General features: G+C 43.4%; 2 protein-coding genes across 2 annotated transcripts; one reads left to right on the forward strand and one right to left on the reverse strand.

The window, feature by feature from the left end:
- The first annotated feature begins 4,490 nt into the window (after positions 1–4,490).
- Positions 4,491–7,963, forward strand: LOC127004804 (pro-resilin-like). The gene is made up of 3 exons (XM_050872938.1): positions 4,491–4,555; positions 5,433–5,519; positions 7,087–7,963. Exons 1-3 carry the CDS (start codon positions 4,544–4,546, stop codon positions 7,396–7,398), a joined length of 411 nt encoding a protein of 136 aa, XP_050728895.1. The 5' UTR covers positions 4,491–4,543; the 3' UTR covers positions 7,399–7,963.
- Positions 7,439–10,337, reverse strand: LOC127004802 (uncharacterized). The gene is made up of 2 exons (XM_050872936.1): positions 10,011–10,337; positions 7,439–9,349 (listed from the first exon to the last, which is right to left on the reverse strand). The coding sequence occupies exons 1-2, from the start codon at positions 10,020–10,022 to the stop codon at positions 8,549–8,551; spliced, it is 813 nt and encodes a 270-aa protein (XP_050728893.1). The 5' UTR covers positions 10,023–10,337; the 3' UTR covers positions 7,439–8,548.
- Positions 10,338–14,922: the final 4,585 nt, after the last annotated feature.

Here is a 14,922-nt window from a genome sequence, read left to right on the forward strand (position 1 = left end):
ATATGATGAACTTTTCCCTCATTCTTTATTTATTTCTTCTTCTTTTCCTTATCTCAACATCCTTCATCTGTCACCACACAAGCAAATTTCAATCAGTCACACCTTGCATTTTTTTATCCTTATCAAAACACACAAAACAAATACGTATGATTTTTTTAACTTTTCCATCATTCTTTATCTTTTTCTTCTTCTTTTCCTTATCTCAACATCCCTCATCTTTCACCACACAAGCAAATTTCAATCAGTCACACCTTGCATTTTTTTATCCTTATCAAAACACACACAAAACAAATACGTATGATTTTTTCAACTTTTCCTTCATTCTTTATTTATTTTTTCTTTTCCTTATCTCAACATCCTTCATATTTCACCACACAAGCAAATTTCAATCAGTCACACCTTGCATTTTTTCTCCTTATCAAAACACACACAAAAAAATGCGTATGATTTTTTTAACCTTATCTATTTATTCTTCTTTTCTTTATCTCAACATCCTTCATCTTTTACCACACAAGCAAGTTTCAATCAGCCACACCTTCATTTTCTCCTTCACAAAACACACACACAAAAAACAGAGACCTCTTGACACACTCGCTCCGGCATCCTCCACTCTCAAGGCTTCAAGGTCAGCCCGGCAGCACGTAAAGGTCACCGCGCCAACGTTATATTTAGGGAACCGGTCCAGAGGCATCGGTTTGGACGGGTGGCGGACGAGGCAGACGATGCGGATGACTCAGCGTGGTTTTAGTTTCGACTCTTCCTGGATGACTGGACGGAGGGTTGCATGACTGACGCGTATGTTCAGACAATGATGTTTTGGGTTGGTACTCCCAGACGCTTCCATCTCCCACATCAACCAATCCCAAGGGCCAAAAAGGAGATGAATCGGGTTCTCATGAGTGCTTTTTCACGTTCACGGTGCAGAAGAACGGTCAGCCTACCACCAGGGTCATAAATACTACCCCTGGAAATGCCTACTTCAGCCCCCACGAAAGCCTTGTCAAATGGGTGTGTGCGAAGAACGGTCAGCCTACCACCAGGGTCATAAAACTACCCCTGGAAATGCCTACTTCAGCCCCCACGAAAGCCTTGTCAAATGGGTGTGTGCTACGGCGCCTAATTGGAGCCATGTGCCCATCGAGCTATTGTAATCTAATGTAACGGGTTCTGTTCTAACCTTATGCCAACCTAACTTAACCTACATCCAACACGAGGTCTGGAATTGAGCGGTCGGGCTGAATGGGTGCTGTGTATGTTATGACCAGCGCTGTTTCCTGACGGCTTCGTAGTCTGGAAGCTACGTTCACTAAAGGGGCTATTACACTGGGCAAATTTTCCGTGTATCTTCAGTCAAACCACGATTTCCGCTGGCCTGGTTCTCATTTGTTTCTTGTTATTGTTGCTGCTGCTGATGGTGAGTAATACCGTCGTCCTTCAGTGAAATCTACCGTAGCTTTGGAAGATCGTGGACACGTCAGAAAACCACGGAAATATGAGAACCACGCCAGCCGAAATCGTGGTTTGACTGAAGATCCACGGAAAATCTGCCCAGTGTAATAGTCCCTTAAGCTGTTCTACCTTGACGATGCAGTGTTCATCATTCTCTCTTCGGACAGCTGGACGGGAGGGATGAATGACTGAGAAGGATCGTAACTGTTAGGACTGAAGTGTTTTGGTGTCCTGCCTCCATAAAGCTATCTTAATCTAATGCAAGCTATCCTATTCTACCCTAAGCTAACCTACATCCAAGACCATAAAGTAGAGTACCATATATTACAGTACTTTCTCTTTCCTCCCTGATCTCCACTCTACAACCATCGAGCTATCTTAATCTAATGCAAGCTATCCTATTCTACCCATAGCTAACCTACATCCAACACCAAAGAGTAGAGTACCATATATTACAGTACTTTCTCTTTCCTCCCAGATCTCCACTCTACAACCATCGAGCTATCTTAATCTAATGCAAGCTATCCTATTCTACTCATAGCTAACCTACATCCAACACCATAAAGTAGAGTTCCATATATTACAGTACTTTCTCTTTCCTCCCTGATCCCCACTCTACAACCATCGAGCTATCTTATTCTAATGCAAGCTATCCTATTCTACCCATAGCTAACCTACATCCAACACCATAAAGTAGAGTTCCATATATTACAGTACTTTCTCTTCCCTCCCTGATCCCCACTCTACAACCATCGAGCTATCTTAATCTAATGCAAGCTATCCTATTCTACCCTAAGCTAACCTACATCCACCATAAAGTAGATTACCATATATTACAGTACTTTCTCTTCCCTCCCTGATCCCCACTCTACAACCATCGAGCTATCTTATTCTAATGCAAGCTATCCTCTTCTACCCATAGCTAACCTACATCCACCATAAAGTAGAGTACCATATATTACAGTACTTTCTCTTTCCTCCCTGATCCCCACTCTACAACCATCGAGCTATCTTAATCTAATGCAAGCTATCCTATTCTACCCAAAGCTAACCTACATCCACCATAAAGTAGAGTACCATATATTACAGTACTTTCTCTTTCCTCCCTGATCCCCACTCTACAACCATCGAGCTATCTTATTCTAATGCAAGCTATCCTATTCTACCCATAGCTAACCTACATCCAACACCGTAAAGTACAGTACCATATATTACAGTACTTTCTCTTTCCTCCCTGATCCCCACTCTACAACCATCGAGCTATCTTATTCTAATGCAAGCTATCCTATTCTACCCATAACTAACCTACATCCAACACCAAAGAGTAGAGTACCATATATTACAGTACTTTCTCTTCCCTCCCTGATCTCCACTCTACAACCACGGAAAAGTTACGAGCGAAGTAAGATGGAGTTGAGCACCATATATCACTGTACTTTCTCTTTCCTTTCCCTTGAATCTTCACTCTATTTTCACTCGACGTTCAGGCAGGAACATAAGGGTTGGTATGATAAGACACTTTCTCTCCTCACATCAACTATTTATAAAGGTCAAAGAGGGGGTCAGTCGGGTTCTAATGAGTGTTTCCTTAGGTTCACGGTACAGAAGAAGGGTCACACTAACACCAGGGTCATAAAACTACTACTGGAAATGCCCACAACTCCTACGAAAGCCTTGTCAATTATGTGTTCTTGGGCGGCGAAATGTCTGACAATATGACCCAAGGTTTTGTCTGCCGAGAAAGAGGATCAACAACAAGAGATATATTAGGATTTCCCCTTCCACCTTAGGATCAACAACAAAAAATATACGGAAAGTGAAGTAAAATAAGGTTTTGTCTGCCGAGAAAGAGGATCAACAACAAGAGAGATACGGAAAGTGAAGTAAAAGGAATTGAGTCCCATATATTACAGGATTTTCCCTTCCACCCTTTCCTTTTAATCTCCACTACCTACAGGAACATAAGGTTTTGTCTGCCGAGAAAGAGGATCAACAACAAGAGAGATACGGAAAGTGAAGTAAACCTTTTCCTTTTAATCTCCACTACCTACAGGAACATAAGGTTTTGTCTGCCGAAAAAGAGGATCAACAACAAAAAAGATACGGAAAGTGAAGTAAAAGGAATTGAGTCCCATATATTACAGGATTTTCCCTTCCACCTTTCCCTTTTAATCTCCACTACCTGTAAAGAGTAATATTAAGGTTTCTACGCTAAGGAATCAAGAACAACCACGAGGAAGGAGTTGAGTGTCATATCCCATAATATTCTGCCTTTCCTCTTTAACCTACACGACAGGTAGACGGTAATATATAGGTCTTCTGCGCTACGAAATGAACAACAGCCACAGGAAAAACACTGATTGAGAAACGAAGTAAAGAAGTTGATAATAATAGTAATGATAATAGTTTTTCATCCAGAGATAGATATACAAAAAAAAAAAAAAAAGTAAAAAAAAGTAAAAAAAAAAAAAAATGAAATAGCGCCTAACCATGAACCTCAACCACCATAGACCAAAAACAACAACAACAGCAACAACAACAACAACAACAACAACAACAACAACAACAACAACAACAACAACAACAACAGCTAGGCGATTAATAAAAGACTTTGATAACTATATACACACTTTACGACCTTCCCTCCCTCCCTCCCTCTCTCCCTCCCTCCCTTCTCCCTTTCCTCCCTTCTCCCTTTTAGTCTTTACTCCACATTCGATACGAGAGATGAATACGTAAGTCGCTAGGTCGGTCGGGTCGGTAGGGTCGGGTCGGGAGGTGGGGGGGGATGTCGGTCAGTCGGGGAGGTAGGGGAGAGAAGGAGGGAGGTAGGGAGAACTTCGTAAAAAAAAAATAAAAAAAGGGAGATGGAAGGAGGAAGGGGGGGGGGGGTGTAGGGAAGGAGGGAGGGGCGGGGTCCTTACGGCAGTGTCCTTGGTGCTATGGTGAAGGGAAGACACGCGCGCGGGGTCACGGGATACGAACTGGCAAAAACAGCCCAACCTTTCCGCCAACGGTCACCTATATAAGCGGTTCCCTGGGTCGGTCTCCATAGCAGTCCTGGATAGGTCACTGAGACGGTAGAACGAGCGATATGGTCTCCAAGGTGGGTGCTGGCGGTGCTGGTGTTGGTGTTAGTGTTGGTGGTGGTGTTGGTGGTGGTGTTGGTGTTGGTGTTGGTGGTGGTGGTCAGTGCCCCGTGTTCGATTCCCGTGTTAAAACAGTGTTAATTTTAAGGCCCGTATTCGTAGATGTCTTCGACTTTCGCACCAACCATTTTCAAAGTCCACAACGGAGATCAGTCGGGTTGAAGTGAGTGTTTTCTTAGGTTCACGGTACAGAGGAAGCCTTGTCAAACTATCCCTAGGCTTATAATAACTATTTTCTTAGGTTCACGGTACAGAGGAAGCCTTGTCAAACTATCCCTAGGCTTATAATAACTATTTTCTTAGGTTCACGGTACAGAGGAAGCCTTGTCAAACTATCCCTAGGCTTATAATAACTATCTTCTTAGGTTCACGGTACAGCGGAAGCCTTGTCGAACTATTCCTAGGCTTATAATAACTATCTTCAAGAGCCACACAGGTAATTAGTCGGGTTGTAATGAGTGTTTTCTTAGGTTCACGGTACAGAGGAAGCCTTGTCAAACTATCCCTAGGCTTATTATAACTATTTACTAGAGTTTTCACGTTCATGGTCCAGAAGCCACGTTAAACTATCACCAGGCCCATGAAACTACCCATGGAAATACTAGAAGAACGTACGAAAGCCTTATGTGGGCGTGCAAGCCGCGAGACGTTTGAGAATGTGGGATTGAGACACACGCAAAGAAAAATAAGAGGTTTAAATACCACTTAGGTACGCACGGATAACGCAATATGCCGCCACGAGAGAGGTGTGTTGCTGCGCCTCAGTGTTTTCGCGTCCTCAGACTCAGACGTTCCTTATATTCATGGCATTCTTTCCTTTCTCTCTCCCGCCAGGTTTTCTTCGTGTTGGTGGCGGCGGCGGCGGTGGCGGTGGTGGCGGCGGACGAGCGGCCACTCTACACCTATGGATCGGACTCTGAGGTGAGTGACTTTACATTAGCGACGAGAGGAGAGACAAGCGTGTTGCGTAGATAGGCAAAGCGGACCTCAACACCAACGATGCCAGATTGTCGTACTCGGGGCATCACATTTACCGGTTTCTGCCCCATAACTATTGCCAAAAAGCAGAAACAATTGACCATTTTAACGTTAACTAAATACCAAGCCAGTTATTGTGGTGGAAGGGACAGTTTTGGGGTTGGAAATCAGCAAACATAAAAGGTGGAGTACGATAATCTGGCAACGTTGAATGGCACACACGTAGAAGGCGCAGCAGCAGCAGGAGGAGGAGAAGCCCAAAACTTCGACTTCACAATACTCACCCACTCCTTCAGGTAAAAAAGAAAGGAAAACAAACGAAATAACAAACAGCTTGACAACACAAAGAACTCAAAACCTCAAATGACACACACGTAGAAGGCGCAGCAACAGCAGGAGGTGGAGGAGGAGGAGCCCAAAACTTCGACTTCATAATACCCACTCCTTCAGGTAAAAAAAAGGGAAAATAAACGAAATGACAAACAGCTTGACAACACAGAGACTGGTATGATAAGACACGCGCTTCTTACATCAGCTATTTCTAAAGGTCAAAGAGCGGGTCAGTCGGATTCTAATGAGTGTTTCTTCAGGTTCACGGTACAGAGGAAGGGTCACACTACCACCAGGGTCATAAAACTACCCCTGGAAATGCTCACAACCCCTACGAAAGCCTTGTCAAATGTGTGTTCTTGGGCGGCGAAATGTCTTATAAAACGACACAAGGAACCCAAAACCTCAAATGACACACACGTAGAAGGCGCAGCAGGAGGCAATAACTACAAACTTCCTAACTCTCCACCTCCCACGGGATTCTTCAGAGGAGTCCTACGAATAGAGATAGGCATAGAAACATCAATATAACTTCACAACACATTAGAGAAGCTACGTATAGGAGCTTCAGTACACAAACTTCCTATATATATGACCCTCCTTCGTCTTATAGGAATCCTCAGAGGAGTCCTAAGAATCAACTTCCTTACCCTACGATTCAACTTCCTAATCCTAACTTCCTAACCCTCCTCCGCCTCCTATAGGAATCCTCAGAGGGGTCCTACGAATCAATTTCCTTACCCTACGATTCAACTTCCTAATCCTAATCAACTTCCTAACTTCCTAATCCTAACTTCCTAATCATAATCAACTTCCTTACACTCCTTCGTCTCCTATGGGAATCCTCAGAGGGGTCCTACGAATCAACTTCTTTACCCTACGATTCAACTTCCTAATCCTAATCAACTTCCTAACTTCCTTATCCTAACTTCCGAATCCTAATCAACTTCCTTAAACTCCTTCGCCTCCTATGGGAATCCTCAGAGGGGTCCTACGAATCAACTTCTTTACCCTACGATTCAACTTTCTAATCCTAATCAACTTCCTAACTTCCTAATCCTAATCAACTTCCTTACCCTACGATTCAACTTCCTAATCCTAATCAACTTCCTAATCCTAACTTCCTAATCCTAACTTCCTAATCCTGATCAATTTCCTTACCCTCCTCCGCCTCCTATAGGAATCCTCAGAGGAGTCCTACTCAGTGGAGTCCTACGAATCTACCGAAGCCAAATACAACTTCAACTGGGCGGTCAAGGATGCCCCCTCAGCCAACGACTTCGGACAGGCGGAGGAGAGGGACAACGAGGAGACGAAGGGATCCTATTACGTCCAACTCCCCGACGGTCGGCTGCAGGAGGTGACCTACTACGTGGACGGTGACTCAGGATACATCGCCGAGGTCAACTACGTCGGGGAAGCGTCCTACCCTGAGTCTGATGAGTCGTCTGAGGAGTCCTTCGAGTCCTACGAGTCCTACGAGAGGCGTTAAGGATGTGTTTGAAGGAGTGCGATGTAGGATTTTGTTATGCTTGGTATTTGGTTTGAATGGAAAGTGTTCTGTTCAAATTTAATTCTTTGCTAAACTTAACATTTTCTCTGTATCTGGGTTCGAGGAGTCCTTCGAGGAGTCCTACGAGTCCTACGAGAGGCGTTAAGGATGCTTCGTAGGAGTGGAATGCAGGATTTTGTTACGTTTATTAAGTTGGTTTGAATGGAAAAAGTTCCGTTCAAATTTATTCTTTACAAAACTTAACATTTTCCTACACAAAGATAATTTATTTTACTATTTTTTACTGACCCAAAATGCCTGTTCTCAATGCTCAAATGTCTACGTAAATATTTATGTAGTATTATCTATCTTATCATCACCTAATACTCCTCAATTGCATTTCCTTAAGGTTAAACTCTCTACCTTCCTGAGCCTTGAACCTTATACTTGAACCTGATATTTGAATTTTATATTTGAACCTTATCCTTGTACTATTTATTGACGTATTTATGTATCAAAGTATATTCTATTGTAATAAATCGGGTGTCCTGCCCAATGCAAGCAATCAGATTTTTTTATATTATATCCTGGTGTTATTTTGCTCTCTTTTGCTCTTTACTGTCTGCTCTTTGTGCTTTGTTTTCTGCTTTTCTTTATATATGACTTATTTTCTACTTTTTTATATTTTTTACCACTTTTCTTCCCACTTTTTATATTTTTTTCATTTTTTCTGCCATTTTTACTCCTTTCTATGTATCCCCGGAGGTGCCACGGGTGTGTGTGTCCCTGCGTGCCTGGTCCGAATGTTCCGGCAGCACTGTCTTGGCTCTCCAGTGTCAGGTGTACAGAAACAAGGTGCTGTCAGGCTCTCCTTTCATTACAGGACTCTACAGACGCTTTACTTGCCGACACGAATAAATAACATAGTACAGTCCGGGGCGGGTCACGGGATCATCGCCATGGGCCGGAATAGCGAGGTTCCTCAGTGTTAACAGCAGTAGCCAAAGTAATATTACGTTTTCGTGCCTCTACAAAACTCTACAGACAATTAAATAGTGCACACGAATAAATAACATGCAGGCGTGGTCAAGCAGCGCCGGGGTCATTGCCAGGGACGGGTGAGGGGGACGGGCGGGCCTCAAGGCCATCGTTAGTAGTGGCGGCCGTAGCGGGCGCCGGTGCGGATGAACGGGTTGGTGGGCAGCCTGAAATGGTCGGGGATCCCACGTGAGGTGAAGCGGTGCTCGCGGGACTCGTCTGAGCCGAAGGAGTACTCGAGGGACTCGTCGGAGGAGAGGCCGAAGACGCGGCTGGGCCTGGGGAAGGGGCGGCTCCTCGGGACGCCGTAGACTCGCCCCTCGCCGGACTCGACGGAGTCTGCAGAGCCGAGGAAGAAGTAATTGCCGCTGCCGGAGGACACGCCAGACCCGGGGGAGCTGAAAAAACTGCGGCCGCTGCTGCCACGGTGGCTGCTGCCGTGGCTACGGCTGCTGCTGTGGCCGGGCCTGAAGAAACTGGTGCTGGAGGACACGCGGTGTCTGGGGCTGCTGAAGAAACTTCTGCCGCCGCTGCCATGGCTGCCGCTGTGGAAGGTGCGAGTCTCGGGAACTCTGAAAACCTTCCTCTCGCGGAACTCGTCGGAGTCCTGCGAATGGCGGGGGGCGTGGAACTCGCGGGACTCCAGGGACTCGAAGGACTCGTCGGAGTCCGGGAAGCGCGCCTCGCCGTCGTAGGTGACCTCCACCAGGTAGCCGCTGTCGCCGTCGACGCGGTACTGGACCTGCTGCAGGCGGCCGTCGGGCAGCGCCACGTGGTAGCCGCCCTCGGTGTTCTCCAGCTGGCGCGCCTCCTGGTGCCCGAAGTCGTTGCGGGCGTCACTCACGGCGTACCCGAAGCTGTAGTTCGGCCTGGCGGCGGAGGCGGCGGCGGCCACGGCCAGGAGGGTCAGCAGCTGTGCGGGAAAGAAATGCTGAGTTACACCATCCGGGGTCAGCCCGCGCCGGGCCAAGGGTCGTGACGCAGCTGCTTGGGGCAAGAGTTGTTCACGGCAGCTTTCACGGCAGACAAGAACACGTGGATCGATAACATTCCGCGATAGTCTGGAACACCACCAAACTATCGCCTACCACTGGCTACTCCCTGCCCCCGCCCCGCGCCTGGACACACGACGGGCCGCGGCGTGACTCAGCTGGTCCGGGCAGGCTGTGAACACCCTGCCTTTCACGCTCATAAAATATCAAGCCAAGCGATAATACTCGGGCGATATTTTGTAATGCTGCCCCAGATACAAAACCCAATATTCCTTTACTTTCTCTCCACTTTCAACACACAATAAACCCAAACTAAAAGAGAGAGAACATGAAGACGAGGGAAAGACCGCGAGATGTCACCTAAGCTTGCGTGCCCCAGATATAAAACTCATTCCCTTTTACTCCCCGACTCCCCGAACCTGAGCTTGAGAGCACACTAAAGCGAGGGAAAGACCACGAGAAATGACACCTTAGCTTGCGTGCCCCAGATATATAACAATTCCCTTTTACTCCCCGACTCTAGACACAGAACTTGAACTTGAGAGCACACTTAAGGGAGGGAAAGATTACGAGAGATGTCACCTTAGCTTGCATGTCGCTGGTTCTCGGTGCTTGAAGGTGAAGTGAATGCCCAATACCCTGGACACACTCTTTATATACTCTCGAAATGTCGCTTTGTCTCAGTTTTTAAGGCTACAGCGTTGGGCAAGCGTCGTGTTATGGCCGGGGGGCGTCAGGAACATGGACACAATCTCTCGTTTCCTAACATGCGAAACCTGTTTGACACTAATTGTTTTCCGCATTTCGTGTTTCCTCTATTTTTGTGTCCGCTCTCTCGCCCTCTCTCTCCCATTCTCTCGCCTTCTCTCCTTCTCTGTCTCCCTCTCTCTCATTCCCTTCCTCTCTCTTTGCGCTAATAACAGGCACAGGCGTAAAAAATGTCCTACTCCCAAATTCATACAAAAAAGACGGTGTTAGTCAGGTAATTATAAGGTAAATGAGAGATGAATATGGAAGGTGCCCTGTTTCCCATGCTCAGATGAGGTTAATAAGGGTTTAGATGCTTTCCATAAACAAAGATAAGCGGTTAAGTTTGTAATAGGGTTTTCGATTCTCTTAGTATATCAAATTTGGGTTCCTATACTTTCTTCCTTTTTTCTTATGCACGCTAATATGAGGTTATTAAGGGCTCAGATCAGGGATGCCATGTTATCGTACTCAACACACTGTATTTTCCTATTTCCAATGCATAACGATTATAAAAAAAACTCTATAATTAACATTTTTAGCAATAATTAGAAATGGGTATCGCTAGTTTTATGGGTGCGACGGATTTTAATCAGAAATAGGCGAATATAAGAAGCTGAGTACGACAATCTGGCAACGTTGGTTCAGATGCTTTTCGTAAACAAAGAAATAGGATCAAGTCACGATAGGCGATTTGATTCTCTCGCGGTATGTTAAGTTTGGCTTCCTATACTTTCTTTTTTCTTCTTATGCTCGATGAGATCAAAATATGAAGGTTGCAACACTGATTATTATATAGACATCTTCTTATGCATTTCTTATAGGGTCTGTGTGTTGTGGCCTTGTGGTGCGGGCTTGTATTGTGGATTTGTGTTGTGAGCTTGTCTTGTGTTACCGGCTACAGGCTATTTCCATCATTATATCTTACTCTTAACCCCATCTTCTGCACCACAATATAAAACCATCTAATCCTTATCTAACTCGATCTTATAGAGCAGAGGATATGGAAGTCCCGATACCAAAACCGGCTGTCACGCCAAGTTAGGTTAACACGGGCGTTGCGAGACCCAGCCCGTCTTCGCCCACTCGTCCAGTCCCTGCCCTGCCTTGCCCTGCCCTTCCCTTCCCTCGGGCCAGTGACACAACGTGGGGCGCGGTGGGGATATCAGGGTCGATAAGTGTTGGGTTTGAATACACGCTCGTGAGGCAACGTGATTCAAGACTATTCATAAGCGTTTGAAAGCCTGGCTATGATATTGGAACAGACTCTCGTATACAAGTTCTTGAGGCTTTGATATAGATTGTTTGATAAGTCCAGTGTTAGTTTTACAAGGCTTCTGGATGTGGAGGATGGAGATGGATGGAGGAGGAGGAAGAGAAGAAGGAGGATTGAAAATGGTGTCATGATTATTGAACGAGTTAAGAAAAGGGGAAAATGTTAAAAGAGAAAACACATGAAAAAGAGAAGAAGTAGACGAAGAGGAAATAAAGAAAATAGGAAAAAGGTTAAAATAAAATAGAACGAGGATTGAAAACTGTCGTGATTATTGAAAGAGTTAAGAAAAGGGGAAAATGTTAAAAGAGAAAACACATTAAAAACAGAAGTAGACGAAGAGGAAATAAAGAAAACGGGAAAAAGGTTAAAATAAAATAGAAGAAGGATTGAAAACTGTCATGATTGTTGAAAGAGTTAAGAAAAAGGGAAAATGTTAAAAAAGAAAACACATTAAAAAGAGAAGAAGTAGACGAAGGAGAAATAAAGAAAACAGGAAAAAGGTTAAAGAAAAATAGAAGGAGAATTGAAAACTGTCATGATTATTGAAAGAGTTAAGAAAAAGGGGAAAATGTTAAAAGAGAAAACACATTAAAACAGAAGAAGTAGACGAAGAGGATATAAAGAAAACGGGAAAAAGGTTAAAGAAAAATAGAAGGAGGATTGAAAACTGTCATGATTATTGAAAGAGTTAAGAAAAAAGGAAAATGTTAAAAAAGAAAACACATTAAAAACAGAAGAAGTAGACGAAGGAGAAATAAAGAAAATAGGAAAAAGGTTAAAGAAAAATAGAAGGAGGATTGAAAACTGTCGTGATTATTGAAAGAGTTAAGAAAAAAGGAAAATGTTAAAAAAGAAAACACATTAAAAACATAAGTAGACGAAGAGGAAATAAAGAAAATAGGAAAAGGTTAAAAAAAAGTAGAAGGATTGAAAACTGTCATGATAATTGAAAGAGTTAAGAAAAAGGGAAAATGTCACGAGAGAAAACACATGAAAACAAAAGAAGTAGACGAAGAGGAAATAAAGAAAACAGGAAAAAAGTTAAAGAAAAATAGAAGGAGAATTGAAAACTGTCATGATTATTGAAAGAGTTAAGAAAAGAGGAAAATGTTAAAAGAGAAAACACATTAAAAAGAGAAGAAGTAGACGAAGGAGAAATAAAGAAAATAGGAAAAAGGTTAAAATAAAATAGAAAGAGGATTGAAAACTGTCATGATTATTGAAAGAGTTAAGAAAAAAGGAAAATGTTAAAAAAGAAAACACATTAAAAACAGAAGTAGACGAAGGGGAAATAAAGAAAACAGGAAAAAGGTTAAAGAAAAATAGAAGAAGGATTGAAAACTGTCGTGATTATTGAAAGAGAAAAAGGGAAAAATGTTAAAAGAGAAAATACCTGAAAAAAAAAATCGACGAAGAAGAAATAAAAAACATAGGAGAAAAAGGTTTAAGAAAAATAGTTAAATAAAATAAATTAATGTTCTTATTGTTACTGAAACCCACGAAAGGGCACCAAGGGAATATGAAGGTTATTATAGATCCCAGTCACACCAAGTCATTACCGATAATTACAACACGATTCTTAGTGACCAGTGATCTTTTTATATGTCATTACTAACTTGAATGGCGTAGTTTCGGAAAGAGGTGTAGGATCATTAGAAGAAAAGAGAAAGTATAGGAACCCAAACTGAACATACCGTGAGAGAATCAAATCGCCTATTGCAACTTAAACCTATTTCTTTGTTTATGAAAAGCATCTGAACCCTTATTAACCTCATATTAGCGTGGGAAATAGGGTAACTTTACCTAACTGTGCATAAGAAAAAAAGAAGTATAGGAACCCAAACTTAACATCCCGTGAGAGAATCAAATCGCCCATTGCAACTTAAACCTATTTCTTTGTTTATGAAAAGCATCTGAACCCTTATTAACCTCATATTTGCGTTGGAAATAGGGCAACTTTACCTAACTGTGCATAAGAAAAAAGGAAGAAAGTATAGGAACCCAAATTTGATATACTAAGAGAATCGAAATCCCTGTTGAGTTAGAACGTCTTGAAGAATTTTGACCTGCTTCTCCAGTGATTAAGACATATATATTTTTACTTATCAAGGGTCTGTCTTTGCTTAATTGTTTCTGTAAGTGGTGTAGCAACGAAATGTAAATAAAATTGCTTCAGAATTAACATTACGACTTATTTCTGAGGTGATCGATACATATTTTTCTGCTTCATGGCCAATCACTGTCCTGTCTTTTCGTAGCTTCTGTATAAAAGACGCATAACTGTGTGTGTGTGTGTGTGTGTGTGTGTGTGTGTAGCAGTGAGTACCGGGCTTTTTTTTCATTATTGCAAGTTTCCCTTTTATGGCCCTTGAACTGTTTCCTCTACTGTACACACACACAAAAAAGAGGTTCAATCATTATGCAGAATTAGACCATATTTCTGTGTGGCCGGTGGTTTGTGTGTTATCCCGTGTGTTATCCCGTGTGTTATCCCGTGTGTTATCCCGTGTGTTATCCCTTGTGTTATCCCGTGTGTTATCCCGTGTGTTATCCCGTGTGTTATCCCTTGTGTTATCCCGTGTGTTATCCCGTGTGTTATCCCGTGTGTTATCCCGTGTGTTATCCCTTGTGTTATCCCTTGTGTTATCCCGTGTGTTATCCCGTGTGTTATCCCGGGCTTCAGTTTCAATAGCGCGGTGGTTTGGTTGTGATAACTAAGGACCATATTTTTAAACATTTCTGCGCCCAAGAACACGTAACTTACAAGTCTTTCGTGGGAGTTTAGGGCATTTCCAGGGGTACTTTTATGACCCTGGTGGTAGTCTGAGCCTTCTTCTGTACCGTGAACCTACAAGAACACTCATTAGAACTCGATTAACCTCCTTTTTGGCCTTATTTTTAAACATTTCTGCGCCCAAGAACACGTAATTTACTAGTCTTTCGTGGGAGTTTAGGGCATTTCCAGGGGTACTTTTATGACCCTGGTGGTAGTCTGAGCCTTCTTCTGTACCGTGAACCTAAAAGAACGCTCATTAGAACTCGATTAACCTCCTTTTTGGCCTTTGCAAGTAGTTGGTGTGAGGGGTGGGAGCATCTGACAATACCATCCTAACCTTCCTTTCCTCCTTCCCATACATCTTTTCTTCCTTCTTTTCCTCTTCTAATTTTCCTCCACTCACTTTCTCTCCCCTACGTCTTTTTCCTCCACTAATTTTCCTCCGTGCTCTTTCTCTCCGTTCCCCTTCTCTGCTTTCTCTCCAATGTCCTCCTTTCCTCCATTTTTCTCTCCGTTTCGGCTCGCCGCAGTAAAGAAGTCAGGGCGCGCTAGGGGGAGGGTCGCGCGCTGATCACTTATCTGTTTACCTTTTCTCTTTCTCCACTTCTCACCTGCGTGGCACCGATTTCTGTAACACTCTTGTATGATCGTGAGAATGAAATCTGTGCCAACAAAAAGGAGTCGAGAAGAATTGG

This window comes from Eriocheir sinensis, chromosome 29, assembly GCF_024679095.1.
Source record: "Eriocheir sinensis breed Jianghai 21 chromosome 29, ASM2467909v1, whole genome shotgun sequence".
NCBI classification, from domain to species: domain Eukaryota; kingdom Metazoa; phylum Arthropoda; class Malacostraca; order Decapoda; family Varunidae; genus Eriocheir; species Eriocheir sinensis.

Coding starts and splice junctions, on each gene's coding strand:
- LOC127004804 (XM_050872938.1), top strand. Junction 5,520..7,086: donor CCTATGGATCGGACTCTGAG/GTGAGTGACTTT, acceptor CGCCTCCTATAG/GAATCCTCAGAGGAGTCCTA.